Source organism: Colletotrichum orchidophilum (genome assembly GCF_001831195.1).
Source record: "Colletotrichum orchidophilum strain IMI 309357 chromosome Unknown Scaffold_230.1, whole genome shotgun sequence".
Taxonomy (NCBI): domain Eukaryota; kingdom Fungi; phylum Ascomycota; class Sordariomycetes; order Glomerellales; family Glomerellaceae; genus Colletotrichum; species Colletotrichum orchidophilum.
The window spans coordinates 1-27145 of NW_019173186.1; the positions used below are offsets into that span (position 1 = coordinate 1).

The following is a 27145-nucleotide window of genomic DNA, read 5'->3' on the forward strand; positions in this document are numbered from 1 at the left end:
GCGAGTTCGAAGTGGACCTGACAATCGCCGACGAGGACTTTAACAAACAATTCTGGTTCATTGACTTCCGATTCGCCTTTTCACCCTCATCAACCAAGCTCTCTGACGCGCTGGTGTCATTCCTCGAAGGACAACCATGGGACGCGCGCATCATGCTGACCAAATCCGCTTCCGTGGGCACAACAGTCCTGTCATTCATGTCCCAATTTTCTGCCACCTCGAGGGACGGCAGCAAGACAAATCAGCCAACTCCAACTTCGTCGCCTCCCCCCGACGCGGCAACACCTTTTCCTCCATACAACCTCAAGTCGCAGCCACCACCAACACAATCACAACCTCAAAAGACAGAGCCCTCCCCAGATCCGCCCGCCAGTTTTGGCCAGCGCCCCGCAACCCCTACTTCGCCCGCGCGTCCACCCTCCGAATATGCGTCATCGCCCGCCAACGGAACTGCCAACAGCTCGCCCGTAAATAGCCCCAGAGCCGTCTCCGGCCGTCAACGCAGCTCCTCCCGCCCACTTTCGATGATAATGCCATACCAGCCGCCCCTCATGGATATCAACGAAGATACCATTCCCGAGCTTCAGCCCATTTTCACTTTTCTCAACAGCCATGCAAACAAGCTGTATCAGGAAGGCTATTTTTTGAAGTTGGATGATCAAAACACCCGTGAGTTTATTTGTTTATTGAGTTTTGGCTTCATTTCTATTCTATTTTGCCTTTGCGTCTGCAGCTAGCAGGTGACGCGCCTTACACTCGGACCGATCTCTGACCAGATTAAATCCACAGAGGGCAAGCCCAATGCCGACCGCACCTGGACCGAGTGCTTCGCTCAGCTTGTCGGAACCGTCCTGTCGCTATGGGATGCGGCAGAGCTCGACGCCGCTGGCGAGGACGGCGAGATCCTCCCAAAGTTCATCAACTTGACGGATGCTTCGATTAAGATGGTACGTCAAGCCCCGATTGTCGTGCCCAGCCGGATTTGCGAAATTTGGCAAGATTGGCAGGCGCGATGGTGCGGGGACTCGAGTGCTAATTAAACCTGCCCTTGGCGTATAGATTGACTCTCTACCAACACGATCGAATGACGAACAGCCGCTGCAGAATATCCTCAGCGTTTCAACTGCCGGCAGAAACCGTTATCTGCTGCACTTCAACTCCCATCACTCATTAATACAATGGACTGCTGGCATCAGGCTCGCCATGTACGAGCACTCAACGCTGCAGGAGGCTTACACGGGTGCCTTGATCGCCGGCAAGGGCAAGTCTCTCAACAACATTAACCTCATTATGGATAGATCCAAGTTCAAGACCGAGGAATGGGTGCGTGTGCGATTCGGCGCAGGAGTGCCTTGGAGACGGTGCTGGTGTGTCATTTCCCCGCCTGACGAGAAGGAGTATGCAAAGGCTCAGAAGGTGATGCGGAAGAAGTCACCCTATGATCGGTCGATGCCCATTCTCAAGGGAGACATTAAGTTCTACGACACCAAGAAGGACGGCAAGAAGCAAAAGAAGGCCCGCCCGATCGCCACAATTACCGATGCCTACTCGTCGTATGCCATCTATCCGCAGGCAAAGTCGCTGATCGATGCCTCCACCCTCCTCAAGATTGAGGGCAACATCACCATACACTCCGACCCGCCATCGTCCACCGAGGGTTTCGTTTTCATCATGCCGGAGACTCACCCTGCTGTGAGCGGCTTCGAAATGCTGCTGCGCTTCCTCTTCCCAACCTGGGACACCTTCTGCCTCTACGGACGCCCTGGTAGACTCGTGGCTAGCGTTTTAGACCCGAGGTCGCTGATGTTCGCTATGCCAAAGCACCGCAGATATGGTTACCTCGAGATCCTCGACGTTTCTGGACTGATCTTGGAAGAAGGCAGCTCAGGCTGGTCAGAGCGTGAGTGGAGAAAGAAGCTCAAGGAGCTCACTGGTAAGCGAATGAATGCAGTGGATGAGAGCCAAGGCATGCGTCAAAGAAGTGGAAGCAAGAAGAGCAACCGTCTCAGCTTCGGCAATGGCACCTCCAGCCCTGTGCCAGCCAAGCCTAGAGTAGGCTTTGCAGCTGATGCCATTTCAAATCGGTCATCTCGGTCCATGTCGCTCGGCACGCCAAACCGCTCAGAGAGTACGCCTGTCACGACTTCTCGTGCACCTCCTGCATTGGCCGGTATCATGAACAAGGCCAACCATGCACGCAACTCTTCAGATCCTCACCTGCTTGGCCACACACCCCAGCCTCCTGAGGACCATGGATACGACAGCTCATACAACTCTAGCAACAACTCACCTGCACCCTCGCCAGTCAGAGGACCCTCTCCAGCAGCACAAGGCCCAGCACCTGCAAGAGGCATTCTTCGTTCAGGAACTCAGAGCTCGGAAGAAGATGTTGCCCGGAGCACACCGGTTCGAGAGATTGAGGGAACTGTGCGCAAGATGGAATCGCCAGAGCCTGTCGCTGCGCCTCCAGCTTTCAATTACGGTCCTAACTCCAAGCCTGCAGGCAAGCCTTTTCACTCTCCAGATCTCCGCAGGGCTACTACTCGTCTGTCAAACACTACCCTGTCCCAGTTGACAAAGGCAGGAGGATTTGTGATCCCACCCGATAGCCCATCCGATGCGTCCTCTGAGCGGCGGAGTGGGGAGGATGGTGCGCCATCTGGTCCTTTGGTACATCCTCAAGCTTATCCCGACCAACACGTAGGAGGCACTGCTAACGATACTTTGTCTCGTGAAGCTCTGACCCCTAACCCAACCCCTCCTCCCTCTGGTGGTCTCCCGCCCCCTATTCCGCCCATGAACCAGAAGCGTTCCCGATCGCCCCTTGCCCAGCAGTCGTTCGGTCCCCCTAGCCCTCATCCCCAGGGTCCCTTGCCTCCTAACCCTCAGGCCCGCGGCCCCCAAGACTCGAGACCCCTTCCTTCGCCCGAACACATGGAAGGGCTTCAGCAGATGAGAAACCCAGTTGAGGGGCATCTTTCTCAGGTCCGTCCCCAGCCGTCATTTAGCAACTTCTCGCGGCCTGATGGTACTAGAACTCCTCCCTTGGGTGGATCTGGCCGAGTGCCTACTCCGGAAATGCGAAATCGCGGCATGAACTCACAGGCCATGGGACCGCCGCCACCTCCGCATGGTAGTGACCCTCACGCTCATGGCCGTGGTGTTCCGCTCCCTGGAATCGATACAAACGGCGCCATTCACCGCAAGCCGCTGCCGGTTCGATCGGACAGCCTGAGAAGCCCACAAGTGCAGACGCCCGTCTCGGCATCCAGCGGTGGCAGCTGGGGTAACAATATTATCGACCAGGCGGGCTTTCAGCAAATTCAGCCCCGCGACCCCAGACAGCGGACACCGGTACCCGACCAACCGATCCACAGACCGCAGACACAGAGAAGCGATGCCAGCTACTACGACGACGCATCGTCGACCGCAAGCCCTGATTATGCCAGTCGCAAGTCTAGCGAGACACAGCGTTCTCAAAAGTCTTTCGAGCGGCCCAGAGCCGGCGTTTTGAGGACTGTGGGCGGTGCTGAATCCGATAATGGGGAGCCTAGCATTCCTGATGTCAACTTTGGGCCTACCATCAATTACGGAGCCAATCAGCCTGCAAGAAACAAGACACCCACGCCCATGACCTATCAGGCCATGCCCGGACCTCAGCGACCTTTCTCTCCGGCGGCGATGAAGCCTCCCACCGCCAACGACCCCAGCCATAACCGACAAGAATCTGAGGATACGGTCAGGAAGGTTGCGTGGCAACCGGGCGCTGCCGCTGTGCCAAGCGGTCCAGGCATGAGCGCAGAGCAGTTCGTTCAACAGCGTGCGGCCCAGCCGCCCACTCCCATGTACGCCCACAACAGAACGCCTTCTGGCAATATCCTTACTATGCGATCCATGACCCCGACTCCTGCAATGACCCGAAGTGGCTCCCAGGAGATGCTCGCGCGTCACTCGCGCAGCAGCTCGGCAGATCTTTTGCAGCGTCCCGGCTCTCGCGGCGCCAACGCCGTTCTCGATATGACCAGTAGTGGTGAGGTCTCATCCCACCTGTCGGCGCGCGAACAGGAGCATGTAGCGCGCATGACGGGCTCGCCGCTCATTACGATGGCTGCCAACCGCAACGCCAATCAGAATCAGCAAGGAGCTGGCTTGGTCGGTGCGATCCAAGCTCGTGAGCAGGAAAGACAACGTGCCAAGCAGGGTATGAATACGCAAGCGGTGCAGCAAGCCATCAACCAGCGCCAGCAGCAGCAGGCCATGGTCTACCAGCAGCAGCTTCAACGCCAGCAGCAACAGCAGGTCTACCAACAGCAACAGATGTACGCACAGCAGCAACAGCCCGTGTCTCCCCAGGGCATGTACACTCAGAGCAACATGTCCCTTGGCCAAATGAGCCAGATGGGACAGATGGGTCAAATGGGTCAAATGGGTCAAATGGGTCAGTTGCGGGTACAGCCGAATGGATACGGAGCCGGGCCTGCGCAGAACTTTGGCTACGCTCAGGGTAGCAGCTACAGTCCCGCGAGCAACTACGGCGGCGCAGCCAGTACTTACGGTGGCGCGGCCAACAATTTTGGCCAAGGAGGCGGATACGGCCAGGGAGGCGCTTATGCCAACCCGATGGTAATGCGCCAGGGTCGCCAATCGCCCGGACCTCAAATGATGGATCCCAGACTCATGCAACAACCACAGCAGCAACAAGGACCCTACTCCCCGGGTCCTCGTCAGGGTGGACGGGGACAAGCTTACCCGGCACCGTATCAGGGACAGGCTTTTTAGACGGGTGGATGACGAAGGGCACGAAATCAAGAAAGAAGAGAGAGAGAGAGAGGAAGGAGAAGTACGGTTTTTATTGATTAAGTTGATACAGCAGACCGGGCGATGTGCCCTAGTCTTGGAAAGAGTATACCATCATCTGGGGCGGCCACATGGAAGGCGTTTGGGAGAGAACTCCATACAACCACAGGAAAGTTGGTTGTAGTACTGGGTCCTAGACAGGACAATCATCTGGGATTTCTTTTGTTGAGTAGAGTCTAGATAATAGCATGGCCGACCGTGGACATTGACGACTAGAGACGGCCGAACACAAATGATGAGAAAATATTAGCATTGAAACAAGAGGTTCTAGAGATGTTCCTGGCGTTGCCTGGCGCCTGACTCGGAGGTCCTAATTTGTCGACAATGACTATGAGAGACTGAGATTCAAGTATTGGGGCCTGCGCACGGGCACATTCAGGCCCGGATCGGCGAGGCAAGTCCGTCCCTTGTTAGGCAGACATGTGAAGTCGGTGATAGCGATGGCTACTACTCCGTACGAACGCTTCGATTCACCTGTGGGGTGTAACTTGGAATTTGTCGGCCAGAGACATTCGGGCGTCGTTTGGGTACATGAAGGTCGCTAGGACAGAGCTGCGGTCACCGGCAACTAAACGCAACTGCCCGAGGCTCAAGCTTGTACCTAGTCTAATATATCGCCACTTGAAATGGTCCAGGATCCCTCAGCCGTCACGTCGCCGCGTCCTCACTGTCACGTCTTTTGGCGCGTCTTGGTGCCGTGTAAATCGGAGTAGACTTTTTAGTGGACACTGCAGGGTAAGTAGCTAAGCAACGACTGGCTGACGGCGGCAGCGGGTGCTCAGGCTGCCTCGTGGCCACTGGATATACAGGACGACAAAGACCCCTCCGCGCCCTCACATTGGTCCCCAACCAGTGCCCCGTCGCATCTTTCAAAAATCAGAGACATTTTGCTCTCGAGGCCGAGTCCACGCCCACGCCCACGCCCACGCCGCATCATCTGACCTTGAACGCGCTCCCGGAAGCACCACGCGCTGCCTAAATGGACACTTATTCTTACCTTCTTTCCAACCCATTCCCACATTTCATTACTGTTAGGCTTCGTGATTCACTGGCTCTCCCAGCCACTCTGCTGCCCCCCCCTGTGTGTACCTGGTTGGGCTGGTCATGACGTCCTCGCATCCTTGATTTATAAAGATACGACGTTGCTGGGTGACCAGGGATCGACTTTGCATACAGCAACCCCCTCCACCTCACCCATCGCACTATCGATTACAGCGCACCAAGGAACTTTGGCCTTTTTTTAGGGTCGCCTTCCCCGGATTTCCAAAGTTTCTGGCGAACGACGCGCACATCCACGACGAACATATAACTCAACCACCAGCCCCCCTCCATCGGACATCGAGAAACGAGAAACGAGAAACGAGAACCCAGGCGCCCCTACGAACCATCGATTCCACGCTTTCCCCCTTGAAGCCTACGGCGCAAAAAGTACTGATATATTCGACATCCTTCAACATCAACACCATTCTCCAAGGGCAGCGTCGATACCGTTCCATTTGCCCACCTTCAGTAAATGCATTGCCAGCTTCTCCTTTTTGGCTGCGAAACCATCTACCCCGGCTGCGCATCTCGAACGAAGCCCCTTGAGAGCCGGCCGTCCGTCAACCCCAGCCCGCAGTCGACGACGGCAGCCTAGACGAGCTTGACCAGCTTCTACCCTCTCCAGTGGTCCCAATGGAGGGTGATGGGTCGCAGCCCACCCAAGGTATACCCTTTCGTCCCATCTTGGGCTCCAAGCATAACGTCGCTGTGGACCAGAACGCTGACCCTTGGCTCCTCTCCGCCACCTAGCTACCCAGAATGTCCTTGATCCGCGCCGCATAGGCAAGCAGAACTCGGGCTTCTCCGACGAGGACATTTCCGACATCATCTGCCTCCTCTACCCCCATACAACGTTTGCAAAGGCCGAAGTACATCGCATAGCCAAAGACCACTCACCTCATGTCGTTGGTAGGGCGGAGGCGGATGCGGTTGAGCCGGACTACGAGCGGGAGGACACGGCCGATCAATTCCAGCTGACACCGCCCAATATCGAACATGCCATCATTCTGAGGCTGTCGGCCGAGACCAAGGACCCCCTTCAGGGCTTCACGTTTGGCAGGAACGTGGGGAGGTGCGACATCAGCTTCGCCAAAGACCCCATGAAGCGCCTCAGTAACGTTCACTTTCGCATCTATGTTAACGAATACGGCGTGGTCATGCTCGAAGACAAGTCCACCAACGGGACCTTTGTCGACCAGACACTGCTGCGCTCGAAGCCGAAGAATCCCAACGAAAAGTGTGACACAAAGAGGGTCCTAAGTCAGGCCTCCAAGATCAAGGTGTTGATGCATAACGAGGCGCATGACCTGGAGTTTCTGGTTAGGATGCCGAAGCGAGTGGGCGATTATGAAATGGCGTACAACACAAAACTCCAGCGATATTTTGCGAGAATGGAGGGCCTTCGCGTGTCGAATGTCAACGAGACATTGTTGCCGGGCCCAGGTGGTCACGTTGACTTGTTCTCTGCTCCTAGGAGACCGCAGACGGCCACTACACGGCGGGTAGCGCTGCCGTCCAGTACCACACAAGATAACGCCGACCGTTTTCCGAGAGACTGGGATGGGTCCGGGAAGTATAACCGTGTCGGCCAGATCGGCAAGGGTGCCTTTGCGGTTGTGTACAAGGTCACGTCCAAGTTCGACGGTGTTCCTTACGCTGCCAAGGAATTGGAGAAGCGACGGTTCATCAAAAATGGTGTCCTGGATCAAAAGGTGGAAAACGAGATGAAAATCATGCAGAGGGTCCAGCATGTAAGTAATACATCGGCCCATTTCGTGTATGAACAATTCCTGACTCGAATTAGCCGAACATTGTACGGTATATAGAGCACTTCGATTGGGACAATCGGCTCTTCATCATCATCATGGAGTATGTCGGAGGTGGTGACTTGGGAAAACTCATCAGCGGCCGAGGCCCTTTGCAAGAGATTAGCGTCAAGCAAATGGCAGCCCAGCTGCTGAGTGCTTTGGCGCATCTGCACGAGAACCACATTACGCATCGAGATGTCAAGCCTGACAATATCCTCATCCAATCGCTGGCCCCTTTTGAGGTAAAGCTGACCGACTTTGGCCTCTCCAAGATGGTGGACAATGAACAAACCTTCCTCCGAACATTTTGTGGTACGCTACTGTATTGTGCGCCCGAAGTATACTCCGAGTATGCCGAGTACGGCGACGACGGCCGTAGACACCCTCGTAATAGAGCTAAGCGCGCGGCGGTTGGACAACGATACGACCACGCGGTTGATGTATGGTCGCTTGGCGGCGTGCTCTTCTACGCGCTTACGGGTAGGCCCCCGTATCCCGTTAACAACGGCGTCAGTTACTCGGAGCTACTGCACACGATCATGACGGTGCCCCTGAACACTGTCCCTTTGGTACGGCAGGACATCTCGAGACAAGGTATCGAGTTTCTATGCTACATGCTTGAAAAACGGCCAGAATGCCGCGCGCCTGTCCGCGATCTCCAGTCATATCCATGGCTAGGACCCCACAGACTAAAACCGATATCGAATGGCGACCAGTCGTTCGACGAAATTACTGATGAAGACGAGGAGCTGCAGGTCAATGCGTCCCAACTCAGTCTGGAAGAAGGGCGGTCACGGTATCTTGCTGATACAGAACTGCCATTGGAGGACGAGGTGGATGATGATATTGTCAATGATTTCATCGAGGAGGACTCAGAAAAAGAGAACGGCACATTTGGTCCTCGAGGACAGGGTGCTGGACTGAGACTGTTCGGAGAAGTAAACATGTCTGCCGTCGGAAGCAAGGGGGCGATACCGGCGGAGCGACTGAATCTGCCTGTAGCCGACTCGGGCGTTCTCGGTAACGAGAGCGTAGAAACGGAAATACTGGACAGCTGCGACTCTGGTGACGTTTCGACAATTATTGGCAAGAAATCACGGAGCAGCGGCGGAGCCAGACTATCCATCTCGTCGGCTAATGACCAATCTGCGGATCAACTTCGAAGTCTGGTTGAAAACGTTGCGTCTCAAAGTTTGGGGGCAACCGATTTCGATAGTGACATACAGATGAAATCCGCGGCTGTCTCTCAAAACAACGGGACATTCTATACCGCCAGCAAAAGAAAGCCGCCATCGTTCGATACGAGCGACGAATTCGAACCACGGCCGCGAGAAAAGCCAATCTTCAAGCGCCTGAAATCGGAAGGCAACCTCGATGCGCTGGCGGAGGAGCAGATGGAGGAGTACAACCTGCTCGCTTCAGTACCGCAGATCAAGAGGCTAGAGTCCGGACGCCAGATAGACGGACCATTCAACAAAATGAACTTTTGGAAAAACAATCTCGAAACGTGGCATCTTCGCTACCCCGAGATGACGCAACTCCAGTACGAAATGTTCAAGAAGGCTGCTCAAAGCCGGGGGGAGGAGTTTGGGCCAGGAAAGACTGCATTATGGGAGTTGGCTTTCAAGTACTTCCCGCCAAACAATGGTGTCCCTGCCATGCACACCCAAGAACAACCTACCGTTGACGATACGAATCGAACTCTACTAAAACGAGACGACAGAAAAGTGCTAGAGGGTGCAGAATGGGATATTCCTCCTACAGCGCCGCCGCCCGAAGAAGATTCATTACCAGATACCCTCCCACCAGATACACAGAAGATAGTAGTGCCTGTCTCTGAGGACGAACCGAAACGTGCTGTTGCGGTATTGGAATCCGCCCCTGGGTCAGTAGTCTCTGGCCTTTCAGTCCCCATGACCAATTCACTGCTGTCATGGGGACGTGGGCCAACCAATACGTCGATTTATGATCAGAAGACGGAGATTCGAGTACCCAAGTACGCCCTCAAAATCTTGCTATGGAAAGACGGCCACGATCCCTGCAAAGACGTGACCAAGCATCCTTGGGACAAGAATCCCGATGGCAAAGGATTCGCCTTTTACCTGTCCACAAAGGCGACAAACGGCGTCCTGCTCAACGGCGGCGAGCTCTTGTCCCACGACTGCAAGAACCCGGCCAGCCCGTCCAAGAACTGGGTTCAGCTCTATGACGGCGACGAGATTGTCATCTGGGGCACGACCGCCGACACAACGAGCCAGACCAAAGTCACCTTCCGCTGCTTCTACGGCGACTCGGCCCGTCGGCGACCTACCGACGCGCCGCCCAAGCTCGTGCCCTCGTCGGCCGCGCGCAGGGTAGACGAGGTCTGCGGGCGGTACGAGAGGAAGCTCAAGACAACGGCGGAGAAGGAGGCCAAAATTGCCGAGGTCGACAGGGAGCTCGTAGAGCGCAATCAGAACATTGAGAAGGAGCGGGAACGCAGCCGTGTGTTCGAGGACAAGAGGCTCGAGGCGCTGAGGTTCATCGCGCTGAGGAACCACGCTGCGAGACGGGGGAGTCCCGCGAGCGCGCCGGCTGCTACTGTGCTTCGGGGCCAGACGCCTGGCGGCGGCGGGATGCCGTCGCCGTTGGGAGAACAGGGGAGCAGCAGTCCGAAGAATTAGGAGGCTTCTGATAATGAAGGCATTCCGGGGGATGGAGCCCAGCAGACGCCTTCGGACTTGATGGTCGACGTGGGAGAGGACGAGTTCGAGTCCACGCCAGCGTCCAGTCACGAGAGCGGAGGTGATGAGGAATGATGATGAGTGGGTTATAGACAGCGTTATTTGGTAAAGGCCCGTCTGTCTCCTGTTTCTGTGCGACTGCGAGAGCGAATTTTGGGGCATTTACAAACCAGCGCACGTTTGCTACCTGCTTAGATGGATGCATCAAGACAAGCCGCGATTAGAGCGTGGCAGCGGCCAGCGCCAGCTTTCGGTTGATCATTGGATTTCATGGCGGCGGCGGCGGCGGCGGCGGCGGCGGAGCTGGTTGTTGGTTGACAAAAGAAGCCGATAAAGGGAAGCGGGTAGAGTAGATGAACTATGAAGAAAGAACTCATGAAGAAACATAATACATTATCATTACCAAGAACTTCACAGGCTCTTGTTCCCCCTCGGGGCCCTTTGGCCTTTTAGGTGTCCGTGATATAAGACTTTCATAACATTGCACTACCAGTTCGAGATGTTTCCAATTTGGGGTACGGTCCATTTATGGCATTTTCTTTGCATTTTTGATTGTGCTACTAACTAAGTACAGGTTGACAATCTCATAATCTTCTTCTTGGCTTCTTCGTCTCTTCTTCTTCTTCTTCTTCTTCTTCTTCTTCTTCTTCTTCTTCTTCTTCTTCTTCTTCTTCTTCTTCTTTTTTTTAAAAAAATAGACACGAGTTAGCCGATCCTCGCCCACGACTTCAGAAAACCTCCCAACCCTCCAGAAAGAGTCAAGAGCATGATCCAACTAATTGATGATTCCCAAACCCAACGTCAGCATTGCCGAAGGTCGCAGGCATGAGGTAGGAACCACCATCCAGATGGGGATGAATGCTTCTCCAAGTAACAGTATTCCCAAACCAAGTCTCTGCAAGCTGCGTTATGTGGTTCTCGGCTGTTGCAAAAGCCACTCCATGGTGTCTGAAAGTCTCGGAGATGCTGTTGAATGGCGATAGAGTCTCGCGTGCAACAACGAATGGGCAAAGGCGTCATCTCCCATGCTTCGTAGTAAACAGCTTTGCTGAGAAAAGCTGTCGGAAAGGCGTTCGTGAAGGAGGGAGAACGCAAGGAAAGGGGCGATGGAATTGGCGGCTATTGTCGTTGGGTAGGGAAAAGGGATAATGGTGTTATGTAGTCAAGGAAAAGGGGGAGTAACCAGCAAGAAAAATAATACGTAGAAAAGACAAGCGAAACAAAAGTTGGAGTATTCTACAGCAAAATTCTGCAAATCCATTTGTCGGCAGAATGTTTATGTCGACAATATCGTTCTGTCGTTGCACAGTCGCAGTGTCGTCATTAGCTGTGTTGCTGAGAACGAGCTCGCAAACTGTCTTCGATCGAGAAAGTTAAGACATGTTGGGAGAACCAGTCAAATTGAAGTTGAAAGCTGCCCTTGGCGACAACTAGCTGCGAATCAAGTCGGGCTTAGTACGCCATAGGAACATAATCGTCGCAGCCGGGAATGAGAAGAGTGTGGACATCACTGTCTGACATGTCATCCGGAATCTCCATGACAATGCCAATAGGAGGAAGTCTAGGCTCTTGAAGCGCGCCATTGCTCGTGCTTGAGGACTCAAATGGGATTCCAGCATCGTTTGGAGCATCGTGCCCGGTCGTTGTGCCTCGATCCATTGAATGCCGAGAGAAGCCGTAGGAAGAGGGAGACTGAGACTTGTTGAAATTCTCATGGGTATCGGAAGTATCGAAATCATAGCCGGGTCGCTGCTCTTTCGGTGTAGGCGACTGGTGGCTACGGTGGTATTCCTGGCGAGCAGAAGCAGAGTCAGGGTTGCTATGATAAAAGCCATCCTCTTCCGGATACTGTCCGCGATCATTTGGGCCATATGGCGCGTTGAACCCAAATCCTCCGAAGGGTAGGTGATATTCAGGATAGCCGCTGGAGGAGTCAAAATGACTACCTGAACAGTCTACGTGAGACTCCCAACTGGGGTAGTGATCTTGTGCATTCCATAAGGAACCGGCTGTATTGGCAAATAGACCATTGTTTCGCTCAGTGCGGCGAGCATCGCGGCGGGAGGACCAGTCAGACGCATGGTCATTCTCGGAATTGCGGTGGCCATCAAAGTAGTGATGGAGTGGATTCCAGCCGGTTGGTGCGATAGGACTAGAGGGACATGGTTGATTCTCTTTACCCCGGCCGTAGAGGACACCACCAGGATAGTGCGACTGTTGTTGTCGATTGTTCGGATTTGGTCGGTCTTCGGTGAAGTAAGGCTGGTCATCATTCATAGTGGAGCAATTATTTGGTTGGTTTTCTCCGGAAGCATACAAAGTGCTAGAATGGAGCGGATTGTTGCTGGATACCTTGTAGGAGTTGGATCTGAATCTTGCGGCAAAATCGTGCCATCCTGCGGCGCCGTCGTTGCTCCAAGAGTTGAAAATCTGGTCATCAATGCTGCAAAAGGGCACGTGGAACCGTCCTGCAGTCTGGCCATCAGGATCTCTGAGTGGATCTTTGAGAGGGACGGCCTTCTTCCCATCGCGAAGATCGTCTTGGTATTGCTCGTATCGAAATTGCGCATAGGGATCGTCACCCTCGGAATGCTCTCGCTGCCAGTAAGTCGGGGATTTGCGGACTTCGACACGCTCACTGAATCTTGCTCGCTTGGAAGGTGAAGTGAATTCCGAGTTCAGAGATGGGTCGGGGTCAAGACAATCTTGGCTGGTCGTGGCCTGCGCTGTCGTTTTGAGGGGCGTGGCAGGTGCCAGCTTGACAGACGTGGGGAGGTTTGCGACCGGCGAGTTGCAACGGTCGGTGGCATTCTCGTTCTCGGATCGCGGATGAGCTTCAGAATCAGAAACATCTTCAACCGAAGGGGCTTGATGGCCAATACTGGCGGCAGAGCCAACGCTCGTGTCATGCTTGTGGAGGCTTGTCTCAGAGCATTGAGACTTGGGTTGAATCTCTTCCAAAGATACTGCATCGCTTGCCCGAGCAGAACGGCGCTTCCTCAGTCGCTCTCGAACAGATTCCGATGGAGAAAACTCATCTGACACGTTTCCAGAGTCGCAGTGCCCACTGGAGTAGTCGACGGCATCGTTATTAAGTTTTGTTGTCACTTGCTGAGGAGAGATTTTGAATCGACCGGTGTCGTCTGAAGTTCGACTATCATGACGGTCCTCGTCCCACTTGGGCCCATCCGATTCATTACCACTTTCATCGGAAGACTGGACATTATTAGCCTTTGAGAGTTATTCGGTGTATCAAGGGGCAACACCCACACTACCAAGCAAGGTCTCTGTTGGAATGACTGCCTTCTGGGAGAACCGTTTCATGCAATGGGCGCAGAAGTTCTTGATCGGCTTTTGACGTAATTTGATGGGATTCTCCTTGTTGAAATGAGAGGAACGAGCAAATCCACAGCCGAAGCAAAAGTTTCCGTATGCCTTCAATGCCTCACCCCCACCACTAGTGAGATGCTTCTCGTGGCAAGGCTTGCAGAAGTTGCGCCAAGCCGGGTCGCCATCACGGAACTTGCGGATCATATGTTGCTCATCGGAGCGGCGAATGCCACAGCCAAAACAATAGTAGCCATCGGTGTTGTCGTCAAGGTGAACGGCAATCTTGGACGCCTAGTCGCAAGATGTTTCGTTTTTGCCGCGCTTAGCGTCTCGTCTGGTATCCTTGCGATAATGATGCGACGCATGCTTTCCACGGCGAGATCTTTCGTGCGTGACCTCGGTGATGTTGCTATCCGAGGTCTCCGTCTCAAAATCATTCCCAAATACTGTAGACTGTGCAAGAGGTGTCCCTTGCACTTGGGAATTCGAACGAGATTCAGGGCTGAGCTGGAAACGGCTCTGAGTGAAGGCTGCCGAAGAGCTTTGATAGACGGGAGATGTGGCAATTCCTCCTCCAGGAGGATTGAAGCAGACAGATTGGCAGTGTTGCGAGGTTGAGTGAACATCAGAGCAGGTCGACGTAGTCTGCGAAGATGCCTTGGAACGGCCAGCAGCACGGCTCGATTTGATGCGTCTTCGGGGAGGTGCTCCGACAGGTCGCCTCTGGAGCTCGTACTGACCGTCTAGTAGTTGGCGGCGAGTAAAACGAGTAGCCTCGTTACGTGCCACTGCTTAGATCGTCAGTACATCTGCTAAAGTCCCAAAGCAAGAACCAGGTCTCACAGAAATGCCGAGAAGAATCTGTTCCTCCTCCTTTCGAAGCCAGAGGCCTCTCCGTCGGTGCCATGCTCGTAGAATTCCCTGTTGCTTTCCTTAGAATCCGCGATGTCCTTCATATGAGGTCCGTAAGCAAGTTGGAAGAAGTTTGAGGAGTTTTCAAAAGAGAGCAATTGGTGCCACCGTGCCAAAGATTCAGAAGACTTGTTGGGGAGGTAAGGCAGGTGCAACACGATGGAAACGACGCTAAGCGAGCTCCTTCCCCAGGACAAAACCTTCAAGCACCACTCACGGAAGGAATTGGAACCAAGTCATGGGGCCTGGAGGGAAATGTGGGATATACGTACCTGTCTATGTTGCCACGCATTCTACCTAAGTGCTGGGCTCTGGTGCAGGCTAGGATTTTCCGCCCATCAAGCCCTTTTTCCCATGAGGGTATCCCAAAGTCGGTCCACGGCCAGTGGTGACGCCGGGGTGTAATTGTCAAATCACTTTAAGGAAGGGTATATTATTGCAGGTGCTTGTTAGGCCTTCTTTATAAAAACCGAGACGTTTTCAAGATGCTTCTAATAGACATCGACATTACTGGGCCACTGTGTTGGTGATGGCAGCAGGAAAGGGAATCACCACGGAACAAAAGACTACTGAAGGCTTCTAGCCTAAGGAGGCATCTGACTAGGTCTTGAAGGATTAGGGCTCTGAAGCTCGCGAGGCTTCCTCAACAAGATGGCCTAAGCTAATAACGTATCTATCCCACACATCCCCATTGCTCCGGGCCCGGGCGAGATCGACTCTACTCAAATGACCTGTTGATCGGTCGCCGGCTCCCTTATGAGTATATTTGTCTTGGTCTTACCTACTTTAATTACTGTGAATGAGGAGGTTGCTGGGCTTTGTTGCTCTACAGATCCTGACCGGCGTCCCATGTCACTGCTGATATGGGACTTGTCTAGTATAGTTCTTCCGTTGACATCAGTAAACATAAAGAAGCCTGCCAGAGTGCAAAACGAATCATGATCAAGTAGTGTACATTCGCCTAAGCGTGCTTTTTGTGTCTACATTTGGAGCCTAGAACCACCTATCCCTGTCCCAATACAAAGGAAATTGAGAGGCGCTCTCAAGATAACATTCTCGGAGTACCTTATTCCCCCTTGCTTAGTCAACTCTGAGGACTCTGGGGCCGCGCTTCTTAATGGCCTTCTTCTTCTTCTGGCCTCTCTCAAAGGCTGCAGCGGCCTGGTGGTCACGGCCAACGTTGTCGAGGTCCTTGACCTTGTAGATGCGAATAATCCAGTTCTCGCTGGTGAACGCCTCCTCAACGGTGTCAAGCTTGGGGCCGACATCCGGGAGACGAACGCCACGGACGCGGTCCTGGGCCTGACCGGCGGGGAAGAGCGAATTGTAGTTGTAGTAAGACATCTTGTACCTACACGATTGTTAATAGGAACTTGGACTGCGGGATGGTTTTTTCCTTACATCAAGCTGTTCTTCATGGTATCGGTCGCTTGGTCGTCGACTCTGTACTCTCCACGGGGGGTGAAGAACTTGCGCTCCTGGACCTCTTCGGGCCAGATACCCTCAGCAATACGAACCATCCACAAGAACTTGTTGATGTCGTCTCCGGAGTATCCCAGTAGACCACCAAACACCACCAAAACGTAGTCAACCTCGTGTTGGCGCATGATGGGGTAGCTGACTTCCTCACGGGAGCTCATCGCCTTACCAACAGTGGCAATGTGAGTGTTGTTCCATGTGTTGTTGTCGACGAGAGTGGGACGATCCGCCATGCCACCAATCTGGTAGCCGTAGTCCCACCAGGACATAATCTTGGCATCCTCCTTGGTGTTCTGGCGTAGCCACTGATAGGCCTCGCGGTAGTCATCGATGATGTGCTGGCTTCCATCAGGCAGTCTGCTGGCAAGGACGACAGAGGGCGAAGAGTAGGCATTGGAGGTGACCCACGTGCAGTGAAGCACGAAGAGGAGCAAGAAGATGGACATGCCGCCAACAACGACGGCCTTGGAGACGAAGGTATAGATACCGACGACCGGCTTACTGGTCGACTTGAGTCCACTCTGCTTGGCAGCCTTCTTGGGGTTTCCCTCGACGGCATCATCGGTCTTGTAGTCCTCAGGGTTGGGAGACTTAGCGACCAAGTAAGTGTCGAGGATTTGGGATGCCGCCATAGCCGCTGCAACGCACACAATGGGAGTGAGAGTGAGCATCAAACGCACCATGACACCAGCAAAGTAGGTGCCAAAGAGGGCGTAGACAACGACGAAAACGTGCTCATCGCGGAGGTTCTGGAAGCAAAGGTAGACTCCAGCAGGGAAGAGCCACACAAGCATGTTGAGGTCGAAGAAGAAAGCAGGCCAGGCGGTAGGCTGGTGCTCAGATACTGATGCAATAATGGGAATATGAATCTTGGCGTAACCGGTATCCCAGAGAGAGTAGAAACGACCACCCCAAGGGGCAATGTAACCAAGCGAGGTGAGACCCACCAAGCCGGCGAGAGCGAGACCGAAAGTCCCGGCCAGGAAGGTGTAGACGAAGGTCTGGAACTGGCGACTGGGAATGGCACCTCTGACGTAGTCAATGAAGGCAACAAGCTGCAGGAAGCCAAAGACACCTAATTCACGTCGTCAGTGGACATGAATACAAAGATGTCACGTCATCACTTACCCAGAGCAGGCATGTGCTCGCTGGTCTTGACAGGCAAGAAGCCGACAAAGGGGATCTGCATGCTAGCCAAGGTACCCAGAGCGTACCAAGTGGTGTAGCTGACGTAGAGACGGGCGCTGTATCTACCCATGAGGATCAAGGTCAAAGCATGCAAAGGAAGCATGTTGGTGATGAAGGCATAGCCACCCCAAGAGGCGACCATGTAACCGTAGAAGAGGGCGCAGAGCGCGCCCCAGAGCATGGAGCCCAATTTCAATGCCTTGATCCACAGATAGAAGGTGAAAACAAGAAGGAAAATGGCGATAGCCTCGTTGTCGTAACTACCGGCAACCGAGCGAGAGATGTAACCAGGCGAGATGCCCATGAAAGCAGCCGCAAGCAGACCGGCCGAGGGCGAAGTGGTCATCTCATTGGTGAGAAGGTAGGCAGCATAGGCTGTAAGGCCGGAGAATGCTGGCGCGAGAAGAACGCAGATGTTGCGGATATCGACGGGAACCGTAAGAGCTCGAAGCGCGTGGTAGATGGCGCCGCTAGTCACCATGAGACCAGGGTAGAGAGTTCCTCCAGTGACCCGACCGAGAGGATGCCATGTCCGATCATCGAACCAGTCCCAGAACTTGGTGAATCCATTGGCCACGAGGTACTTGGTTGCTCTGAAGTTGAACCAGGGGTCGACTGGCAAATAATTAGTTTCGGGTACGTGGGAGGGTCTGTAGGACGAGGAAATACCGACATTCGTGGATAATACTCTCGAAGCCTAGAAATAGCGAGTCAGCATGAATTAATTGCGTTGGGAAGGATTTTGATGGGCGCCTTCCAATTCAACCATCAATTGGTGTTGGTGATGGTAGGAAGGAGACGCTTGGCAACGTGTCGAGGGGCACTTACGAATGACGGAAAAGAGACGACTAGCAACAGCGGCAGCTGCGATCAGAGACAAGATAGTGACTCTAAGAACAGTTCGTGTGTTCTCTTTGCTGCCTCCGGAGAGAGGTCCAAGAGATTGGGCCGTCATTGTGGCCGCGTTTGGTGTAGAAAGGCAGTGGCCGTGTAGGTTGAAGGTTACGAGATGGAGCTGGCGACGACGGCCTTCTGTCTCACAGCAAGGTATCTGAGAAGGACAGCTTGGAGCTTATGCACCTGAATCGGTGGTGCAGGGGCAGCGTGCACGGTCCATGGAGAGCCGAGCCGTTCTGTGGTATGTCCCGTTGACAGTAGCCAAGTCGTGGCTTCCGGGCAGAGAAAAGGTGGGGTCACGTGCCTCGGACAAAGAATGTCCCGGGCTAAGGGGTCCCGTCCCGTCCGGGGTGGCCGGGTCAGTGCCGGATCCCGGGCTCGAGGATACATGGCGTATTTCGTTAATAAGGTACAGGGAGAGACATATCTTGCACGATTAATCACTGCACTTGGTCCGTCGTGGCAGTTTCGACATATTCTACGTAGATAAAGTTAATGAATGAATGATCATACTGCGCCATTAGAGATGATTGTGCATCAGACGAGTCATATGGCTCTGTCATCCGCAAAAGTGTCCAGCTGCCTGCCCATCTAATTAGATAAACAGGAGCGGCGGCATCTTGATGATCAAGGGTGTCTTGGCCAACTAAGAGCTATAATGGGCTTCGATCAGCTTCCTGGGATCATTTCTAGACAAGTCAAGGAAAGCAGCATTCTGCTGGAGTGCAGATTACGTTGAAACTATGATTGTTGGTTGTCAACGTAGATAGACCCCTGTCCAATGTGTGAAGATGTCAGATGATGCGCAAGAAATATAAGTAATTGATGGAATCCAATGGCTCGTTCCTTGGAATTGTCATCTAGTTGAGCGTATTGTACACATGTACATCCGGTAAACAGACGTAAGGAAATGTCTATGCATTGACATCGGGCGTGGTGCCTACCATGCACCTACTGCTGCCGAAAGACCAGATTATTCGTCCCTTGTTAGGACCTTTCGTGTTCTCCGTGAGCAGGCGTATCCCCAATCCTGACCCTGTCTATCAGTTGTGCAAGCCGTCCCCTCCCCCACTTGATTATCCAGTCTACGGGTTCTGCTTCACCAGGTTGTTGAAGTAGGCCTCAAGGTCGAACTTGGGGTCCATCGGGTCGACGTTGGCTGCGACTGATGTCAGTTTCATGTGCTCTGAGGGAGCCGCCGTTGAGGGCGAGGAGCGACGGGCATGAACGCGACATCCAAAAGTCTGCCACGACTTATTGAGGGAGAATACGCACCTCCGGCATCAGCAGCCACCGCCTTGACGGGTTGGTTCTTCTTCGCAAACTCGGCCTTCGCTTGGTCGATCAATTTCTCCTTGCGCTCGTATTCCTTCGCGGCGGCGGCAGCCTTCTGGCTTGCTGTGATCGATCGCTGATGTGTAAAGCCATAGAACACGCCCAGGCCAAGGGCCGTGTATCGCAGCACCTGCAAAAGTCATCAATCAGCCGGGCTGTTCATGAGCTCAAAGCGCAAGCCCGATGCTCTTGGTCGATTCGCGTGGCGATGAGGTTCGTCGGATTAGGGAGACAAGGTGGTTGGGTGCTCCACAGGATGCGGATGGCGAAGGACACGACGTACGTTAACTCCTGAGGAGGTAGACATTGGGGGCAATTGCCTGGATTGCGCGACTGCGTTCGGGAGGGAGCGAACGATGGAAAGGACAGTGCGCGGGTTGACAATGGCTGCCAATTGACCCTTTCGAAGCTCTGTCGAGGGAATTACGTTAGGGGACGCAGGGTGTGAGGTTTTCCAGGTTGAAAATATGCTCGGGAAAACTCGCAGATTTTCCAGGTTGGCCGTCTGGTCACTCCCGGGCGTCTGGAGCTCGGACGGGGAACGCCATCCCAGCACCAGTACTAATGGCCCGCCTCTTGCCAGCCCAGCGTCCGTCGCCATGCTGACTGGGTTGGAAGCTTGCACTGAGCCGCTGAGGGTCCTTACCTCAGCGAGCGCATACCGGATTGAACGAGGCGGTTTTACCGGCCCTTTGCCGATCTGGCGCAATCACGTGCGTCTCTTGCCTTGCAAGGTTACTTAGTGTTGCTTCTCGGTGGAAATGTCCACCAGCTGTTAAGCAAATGGAGACCGGAAGATCAATTTTAATGCAGGGGCCAGCGAGGTATCTTTCTACAACATTTTGGCTGAAGCTGTACCTTACTCCAAACAGGGGTCCCTCTGCAATCGCGACGGGACAACGCGCATGGAAAGGGAATCCCCATCAACCCAAACGTCGCTACGGTTGCCATACACTGTCACTAGCATCCGACATCGTCAACAAAAAGTCGACTCCTACTTGGCTCTCCTGCACTCGGTCCTCCAACCCGCCTGCGATCCCTCGTCCCTATCTATTCTGCAATATCAGTGTCTATCTGCCCCACGACATTCCACCCACACAGTCGGCCAATCCCGCGATGGGATTAAGGAGAAGACACAATGCAACAGCGACGAGATGAAATCCTCGCAAAGAAGGCTAAGCTCGCGGAGCTGAAGCGACAGAGAGAGCTCCGTGCAACACAGGCAACAGCAAGCCGGCAAAGTGCAGGAAGTCCAGGCGACGTGAGATTAACCGGTCCCTTTGCCGGCGCAGTCTGCTGATGCGTAGAATAGCTGGTCTCGCCCATTCCAGGCCGAGCCGAGAACCGCCGCGACATCGAAACTTTGATCAACAGCTTGGTGGGAGAAAGTCGACCTGGATCAACGACCGGAGGAGCTGCGTCACCGGCGCGTAGGGGTAGCCGGCCCAACAGCGTCCTAAGCGCAGGAGAGTTGAGTACAGCAACGTCGGAATTCGCAACCCCCGCCAATGGCCAGCCGACTCTGGCCCCAGCTCCCGTAGCAACACCTGTGCAGCTGAGTCTGACGACGGCACCACTCACCACCATTTACGAAGTCCCTCCGTCTCCCGTCAAGGAGGTGCACTCGTACAGTAAAGGAGTGCAAACGGCCGAAGCATGGACCTCGCCAACCCGGCCTAGAGCCCAGTCTCTCTCCGACAACGAAGACATCCCTCCTATCACATCGACACCCAGCAAGAGGCTGAGCCGAAGGCAGCGGGATCGCGAAGAAGAGCTGCGGCAGGACATCCGAAAGGAGGTGGAAGAAGAGCTCAAGGCCTCGCTGGATCTGCTCAAGGATGGTGTCATTCCGAGCGACGCCCCTGCGAAGGCAAACTATCCCATGCGCAAGCTTACCGCCGAGGAGCTCGAAGCCGTCACTGGTGCGCCCGACTTTTCGGAGTTCCTGGAGAAGTCTACCAAAGTGATTGAGAGAGCTCTCGATCAGGAGTACGATATTCTCACGGATTACGCCCTCCAAGGTCAAGACGTGGATGACGATGACGATGATAGCGGCAACGTTGGTGGCAAGGGCCGGCGGAGAGTGAAAGAGGTGGCCCAATTCTTCGACGAGAGATGGTCGAAGAAACGCATGATCAGCAGTATCGACTTCTCACATCATCACTCAGAGCTGATGCTCGCATCATACACCAAAAACCCCACTGCACCACACGAGCCGGATGGTCTAGTCCAAGTTTGGAGCCTGGCTCTGCGCGACAGACCAGAGTATGTTTTCCATGCACAGTCCGATGTTCTGACAGCCAAGTTTTCCCCTTACCACCAGAACCTCATTATCGGTGGCACTTACAGTGGCCAAGTACTGTTGTGGGACATGAGAGCAAAATCGGCACCCGTACAAAAGACGCCATTAACAGGATACGGACACACGCACCCCATCTACTCCGTCGATATCGTGGGAACGCAAAACGCTAATAACATCATTTCAACCTCTACAGACGGTGTGGTCTGCGGCTGGAGCATGGATGTCTTTGCCCAACCACAAGAGCTGTTGGAGCTGAAGGCACCGCCCGGATACAAGTTGGACGATATCAGTCCGACCTGCTTAGCATTTCCCCAAACGGATCCTACGTTTTTCCTCGTTGGCAGTGAAGAGGGAACTATCTTCCCTTGCCACCGATACGACCGAGCCGGCGCAAAGGCTGGAGTTGATGCCCGCGTCAGCTACAAGGGACATACGGCACCGGTGATGTCAGTGGATTTCCACCCTGCCCGTGGCCCGGTGGACCTCGGCGATTTGGTTCTTTCATCGTCTCTCGATTGGAGCGTCAGGTTGTGGAAGGTTCGCGCACCTGCGGCGACATCGACAGCGGGCGTTGAGCCGACGGTGTCGCCACTGATCGACTTTGTGCGAGAAGACGTAGTTTATGATGCTCAATGGTCGCCGATCAAGCCCAGCGTTTTTGCCCTGGTTGACGGCGCAGGTTGGCTTGAGCTATGGGACATTGCTGCGGAGACCGAGGAGCCTGTCGCAAGAATATCCCCGAGCTCTCGCAAGGATGGTAGAACGATGCTTGCCAAGAGCTTGAACAAAGTCGTGTGGGAGCCTTCTGAGGGTAAACGTCTGGCCACTGGAGGTATCGACGGGGTTTTGACAGTCTTTGAGGTGGCCTCTGGCCTGGGCGGCAGAGACGACCTCAAAGCAGAGGAGTGGACGAACGTGAAGAAGCTGGTCAATAGGGTTGAGGCTCACGGTTTAAACGGAGCGATGGTGTAGAAGCCAGCTCATATTCGTGTACACTCTGAGGCGAGAGTCACTCTATTCGATTTGTTGGTAAAAGGCGCGTTGCTGTATACCCTGATACCGTGTTTATTCTTGAGCCTATCAATCTACTTCTTGAAGACTTCACCCGCTGCGTCGTCCACGAGCTGAATCCGGCATAATTATTATGGACGAAGAGCAATCACTTGAGGTATCCGTAAAGTAAGTGGAAACCAGGAGCATCCACCAACTCGCTTGGCCGCCTAGGAAGTGAGGAAGATCGGCTTAGTCATCAAATACATAAATGTCTTCACGCAGACGCACACGAGCTTTTTTTCACTCTCCATCAATCTCACCAAAGTCCAACAACAAATTTTGCAAAGCGGACAAATTTGAACTATAAATGGTAAGCCACAGCGTATTCCTTATCAATTTTCATATACCCAGGGCACAATGATGATCAAAAAAGAATTCTGCAATGCTGAAGACCTCAGGGTCTTTGTGTGGATAAAATCTTCGCCTTACTAGCAATACTGAGCCCGCTCTTCGAAGCTTCTTCATTCAAAACTTCAGTCTAAACGTAGAAACGTCGAGCTAACATATAAGCAAAGATTGAACTTGTTTTTTCTATACACTACACAGTTACTCAGGTGTTGACGGGAGCACCGTCGGGGTAGCGACCACCCGCGACCTCAAATTTAGCCAGCGTCGCGTCAATCTCGGCCATTTCCGCGTCGGTAAGTTGAACCAACCTTGCATTCTCAGTAACCCGCGCCGCCGTTGTGGCACCGGGAATGGGGATGATTTCGGGCATGCCAGGCCGATTTGAGAGGGCGACGGTCCAGCCGATGGCGAGCTGGGCCGGAGTGACTCCCTTCTTCTTCGCCAGGCTCTCGACCTGCTCGACGAGCTTAATGTTAATGTCAAACGTATCGGGCTGGAAGCGAGGCATGTGCCGCCTCATGTCGTCCTTAGGGATGTCGTCGAGCTTTTTGACCTCGCCCGTCAGCATACCGCGGCCAATGGGCGAGTAGGCGATGAGCGGAATGCCATACTCCGCGCACGCGGCCGCGACGCCGTTGGTGAGGGTTTCGGTCGAGAAGAGGCTGAGCTCGACCTCGACGCCTACAATCTTTGCAATCTTGACGGCCTCGTGGATCGATGCGGCCGAGACCTCGGAGAGACAGATGCCGCCGACCTTGCCCGTGTCGATGTACTCCTTTTGAATGATACCGAAAGTGACCTCGAGAGGCGTGTTCTTATCGCGCCGCGCGCACTCGAATATGTCGACCTTTTTACGGCCCCCGAGCTGGGAGAGAATCTTGTCGAGGGAGCGGCGGATGCCCTCGGGCGAGCCGTCTGGCTTCAGCTGTGCAAGATTGACGCCGCCCTTCATGCTCAGGACGACCTTGTCGGCGTCCTCGGGGTACTTTGTGAAATAGCGCTCCAGGAGGACGCTGCTGTTGTACTCTGGCGTTCCGTAGAATTCTCCACCGTTCCAAAAGTTATTGCCGTTCTGCAAGGCGGTGCGCATGGCCTCAAAGGCCTGCTCCTCTGAGCAGGGCTTGGGTCGCCATGTGAGGCCCATGAGGCCGTAGCCGACCTGGCCGACGTCTTGTCCGTTGAGCTGAGGCATATTTGAGGTTTCGATGTTGTGAGAGTATACGAAAGAATGCCGCTCAGTTGCTGAATAATTGAGTAATTTGAGTCTTGAGCTGCGGGGTATTGGTGCTGTTATTGAGGTGCAGTGGGTATCGAGAGTGGTGTCCAACAATTGCAAGGCTGGCTGTGGGTGCCGACCGTTTATATAGGTATTGGTCTTGAGGACTTCGAGGTGATATCACCAAGGTCCCCAGAAAAGAGGAGAATGAAACTAGACTGCTTCATGCAAGTACTGCAACCACGAAGTAGTCGTCCAGCTGTCTTCAATGACGAATACGCGGAGATACCTGACGAGTTACACCCCACCAAAGCTTGACTTTCACCCGTTCCTTAGGTTGACTTAGATTGCTGAGGAGCAATGAGAGGGGGAGGCCATTGCGTATTAGGTACCTATTACCTTCCATGTTAGGTTCGGTGGACGGGTTCCAGCACTGTCATTCGCTGGACGGGGTTAAGAGCCGCGGATTTAGCATCAATCTCATCCCTCGATTCCCGAACGGTCGGAAATGGGAGAAATCGCTGCGTACTCAATCGAGTTGTGGGCTGGACTTAAGCCGCTTACGGATACATTATCAGCGCAACCCTAGCTCCTGGGTCCGATCGGCCAGCCGGGGAACACGCTCCCCTGCCAAAGCCATGCTGTCAGAAGCTTGAATCCTCCTGCGCGTTCATCGTACGCCGCTTGCTCATTCGATATTGTGCCGAGAGGTGACGAATAAGCAGTGCACTATAGCGAGACGGAGATTCTGCAGGCCCGGTTTACTAGGATGAATGAAAGGTCGGAAACCCCCATTCATGTAACCAGTTCCTATCACCAGTCAGCGCTTCACGCACTGAAACAAGTCGAACACTGTAAGGTACCTTAAGCTAGGTAAGCCAGCAAACAAACATTCAGCTTCCAGCACTTTCGATGTGGGAATTGCGCCTTCGACAGTTGTCATTGTGAACGGGGTGTTTCGTGGACCGTGACGTTCAAGGCATCTGCATTGACCGAGCAGTCTCTCAATCGTCTAAATCTAGTCTAATTTTCAGACAATTTGAGCAACAACGATACACACCAAAGATGTGTTGATCTCGGTAGGATCAAATATCAACAAGCTTCTCAACTCCCGTATCATTCTGCCGCATAACCCCCGTCGTCTGAGTCTGCAACCATCCAGAGCTCAATCTCTTCTTGCTGCCGACAGCAATCACAGGAGACGACGTCGTCGCCTGCGCCCTCTCAATCCCAAGCCGAACGACACGAAGCTCCTCTGCCAACTTCCTCTCGTACTTTCCCGCCCTCAGCCTGGTCTTCTTTGACGGACGAAGGGCGACCGGCGAAGAAGCAGTAGTGACACCCAGTGCCGGAGAGGGACTCTTCTGCCTACCAGCAGCAGCAAAGATGCGCGCGTCAATGGTTCCCTTGGCAGGCAACCCAGCCTTTTTGCGCCACCAAGCCGGCAACTCCACGAGACCGACGTCCGCGAGCCCCTCCAGCGTCACGGGCATCTGGTGCGTGTAGCGGCACTCGGTACCCCAGCTGCACTGGCCCGTCTGGCACCAGTGGCGGCAAAGGCTGCCGTCCGGCCGGACCAACTTCTGCTTGCCGGTGGATCTGGGGACAGGCTTCTGAGCTCCAGCGATGGGCACCGTCTTCAGGGCCTCGTCGGGATGGTTGTGGCGAACGGCGTGCTGTACGCGGCCTAGCTGGAGCATGCGCTCTGCGATCTCGGCGTCCGATTTCTCCTTGATGACGGTTGGGGGAGCTCGTTGGACGATCCTCTGTTTGTCTCTGGAGCCGGATGAGGATTTTGAGGAAGCTGGTGCAGAGGAGTCCGCAGCGGAGAAGTCGTCTGTAGAGACCAATGATGTGTCTTCGGCCCAGTCGAGAGCCCGGGATGGAGCAGGGAGAGGGATTTCTGCCAATGTTCTAGGAGTTGGCTGCGAAGCTGCTGACGTAGAAGCTGCAGATGAGCTGCGCTTGATCACACTAGACTGCTGACCGGTTTCGTGGTCTTTTGCAATGTCAAGTCTCAGCCGCTGAGGCTCGCGAGGGCAATATGGATCAGGGCTCTCAAGTCCTCCACCAGTGGGACGATCATGAGCATGGGAAACAAATTGTAGCTGAAAGTGACCTTTTGGCTTGGTGAAAGTGCCCAAGTTCGACATGCCGGCGGTCTCCCCGATAGTTAACTTCCGCGATAGGCCGAGGACTGTCACATAGTCCGGGAGTAGGTCGACTGGGATGACGGGCACGATGGAACCAGGACTGCCCTCGCGGATGATGAAGTGTGTTGGCCGCAACTGTAGGCTATCTCCAGATCGTGGATTGTGAATAGACTGAGACAGGCCCTTCTTGGCGGTGGCTTTGAGCGGCTTGGGCGGCATGGGCGGCATGGTTGGGAGGTATTGATCTGAAAGCCTCCAAAGGGTTCCGCTTGGATGATTGATATTCGAGGGGGTGAAAGATCGAAAGGAAGTGAGATCATGAAGTAGTCATCGTGTTAACAGCTCTACATGTTTGATCTTTTTCCGTTTGTCCAAGTGACAGGCGCCAGTGTTGCAATCTTTCGCTCGGTAGCATGCGTATATACTCATGTAGCTTGCGAAAACGCTACAAACCAAAAGGCACGTAGTCTAGACAGATTCAATATGCATGTGCCCGCTAGACA

The 27145-nt window shown here is 54.0% G+C and overlaps 8 protein-coding genes across 8 annotated transcripts; 3 read left to right on the forward strand and 5 right to left on the reverse strand.

Annotated features, from left to right (window-relative positions):
* Positions 1-152: 152 nt before the first annotated feature.
* On the forward strand, positions 153-4779 carry CORC01_14010 (PH domain-containing protein; the record flags this gene model as incomplete). Its single annotated transcript, XM_022625623.1, has 3 exons — positions 153-669; positions 790-947; positions 1060-4779. 3 exons carry the CDS (start codon positions 153-155, stop codon positions 4777-4779), a joined length of 4395 nt encoding a protein of 1464 aa, XP_022467857.1.
* Positions 4780-6531: 1752 nt separating this feature from the next.
* CORC01_14011 (uncharacterized protein) lies at positions 6532-10369 on the forward strand (the record flags this gene model as incomplete). The annotated part of the gene is made up of 3 exons (XM_022625624.1): positions 6532-6562; positions 6649-7649; positions 7703-10369. The coding sequence occupies 3 exons, from the start codon at positions 6532-6534 to the stop codon at positions 10367-10369; spliced, it is 3699 nt and encodes a 1232-aa protein (XP_022467858.1).
* A 1512-nt stretch (positions 10370-11881) lies between these two features.
* Positions 11882-14666, reverse strand: CORC01_14012 (uncharacterized protein; the record flags this gene model as incomplete). The annotated part of the gene is made up of 4 exons (XM_022625625.1): positions 11882-13645; positions 13700-14050; positions 14156-14547; positions 14603-14666. The coding sequence occupies 4 exons, from the start codon at positions 14664-14666 to the stop codon at positions 11882-11884; spliced, it is 2571 nt and encodes an 856-aa protein (XP_022467859.1).
* A 1085-nt stretch (positions 14667-15751) lies between these two features.
* Positions 15752-18293, reverse strand: CORC01_14013 (oligosaccharyl transferase STT3 subunit; the record flags this gene model as incomplete). The annotated part of the gene is made up of 5 exons (XM_022625626.1): positions 15752-16022; positions 16073-17225; positions 17279-17953; positions 18012-18035; positions 18167-18293. 5 exons carry the CDS (start codon positions 18291-18293, stop codon positions 15752-15754), a joined length of 2250 nt encoding a protein of 749 aa, XP_022467860.1.
* A 1027-nt stretch (positions 18294-19320) lies between these two features.
* Positions 19321-20171, reverse strand: CORC01_14014 (ATP synthase subunit E; the record flags this gene model as incomplete). The annotated part of the gene is made up of 3 exons (XM_022625627.1): positions 19321-19394; positions 19511-19700; positions 19854-20171. 3 exons carry the CDS (start codon positions 20169-20171, stop codon positions 19321-19323), a joined length of 582 nt encoding a protein of 193 aa, XP_022467861.1.
* A 537-nt stretch (positions 20172-20708) lies between these two features.
* Positions 20709-22844, forward strand: CORC01_14015 (WD domain-containing protein; the record flags this gene model as incomplete). The annotated part of the gene is made up of 2 exons (XM_022625628.1): positions 20709-20831; positions 20883-22844. 2 exons carry the CDS (start codon positions 20709-20711, stop codon positions 22842-22844), a joined length of 2085 nt encoding a protein of 694 aa, XP_022467862.1.
* A 631-nt stretch (positions 22845-23475) lies between these two features.
* CORC01_14016 (aldo/keto reductase) lies at positions 23476-24465 on the reverse strand (the record flags this gene model as incomplete). The annotated part of the gene is made up of 1 exon (XM_022625629.1): positions 23476-24465. One exon carries the CDS (start codon positions 24463-24465, stop codon positions 23476-23478), a length of 990 nt encoding a protein of 329 aa, XP_022467863.1.
* A 1109-nt stretch (positions 24466-25574) lies between these two features.
* Positions 25575-26870, reverse strand: CORC01_14017 (uncharacterized protein; the record flags this gene model as incomplete). Its single annotated transcript, XM_022625630.1, has 1 exon — positions 25575-26870. The coding sequence occupies one exon, from the start codon at positions 26868-26870 to the stop codon at positions 25575-25577; it is 1296 nt and encodes a 431-aa protein (XP_022467864.1).
* Between the last annotated feature and the right edge of the window lie 275 nt (positions 26871-27145).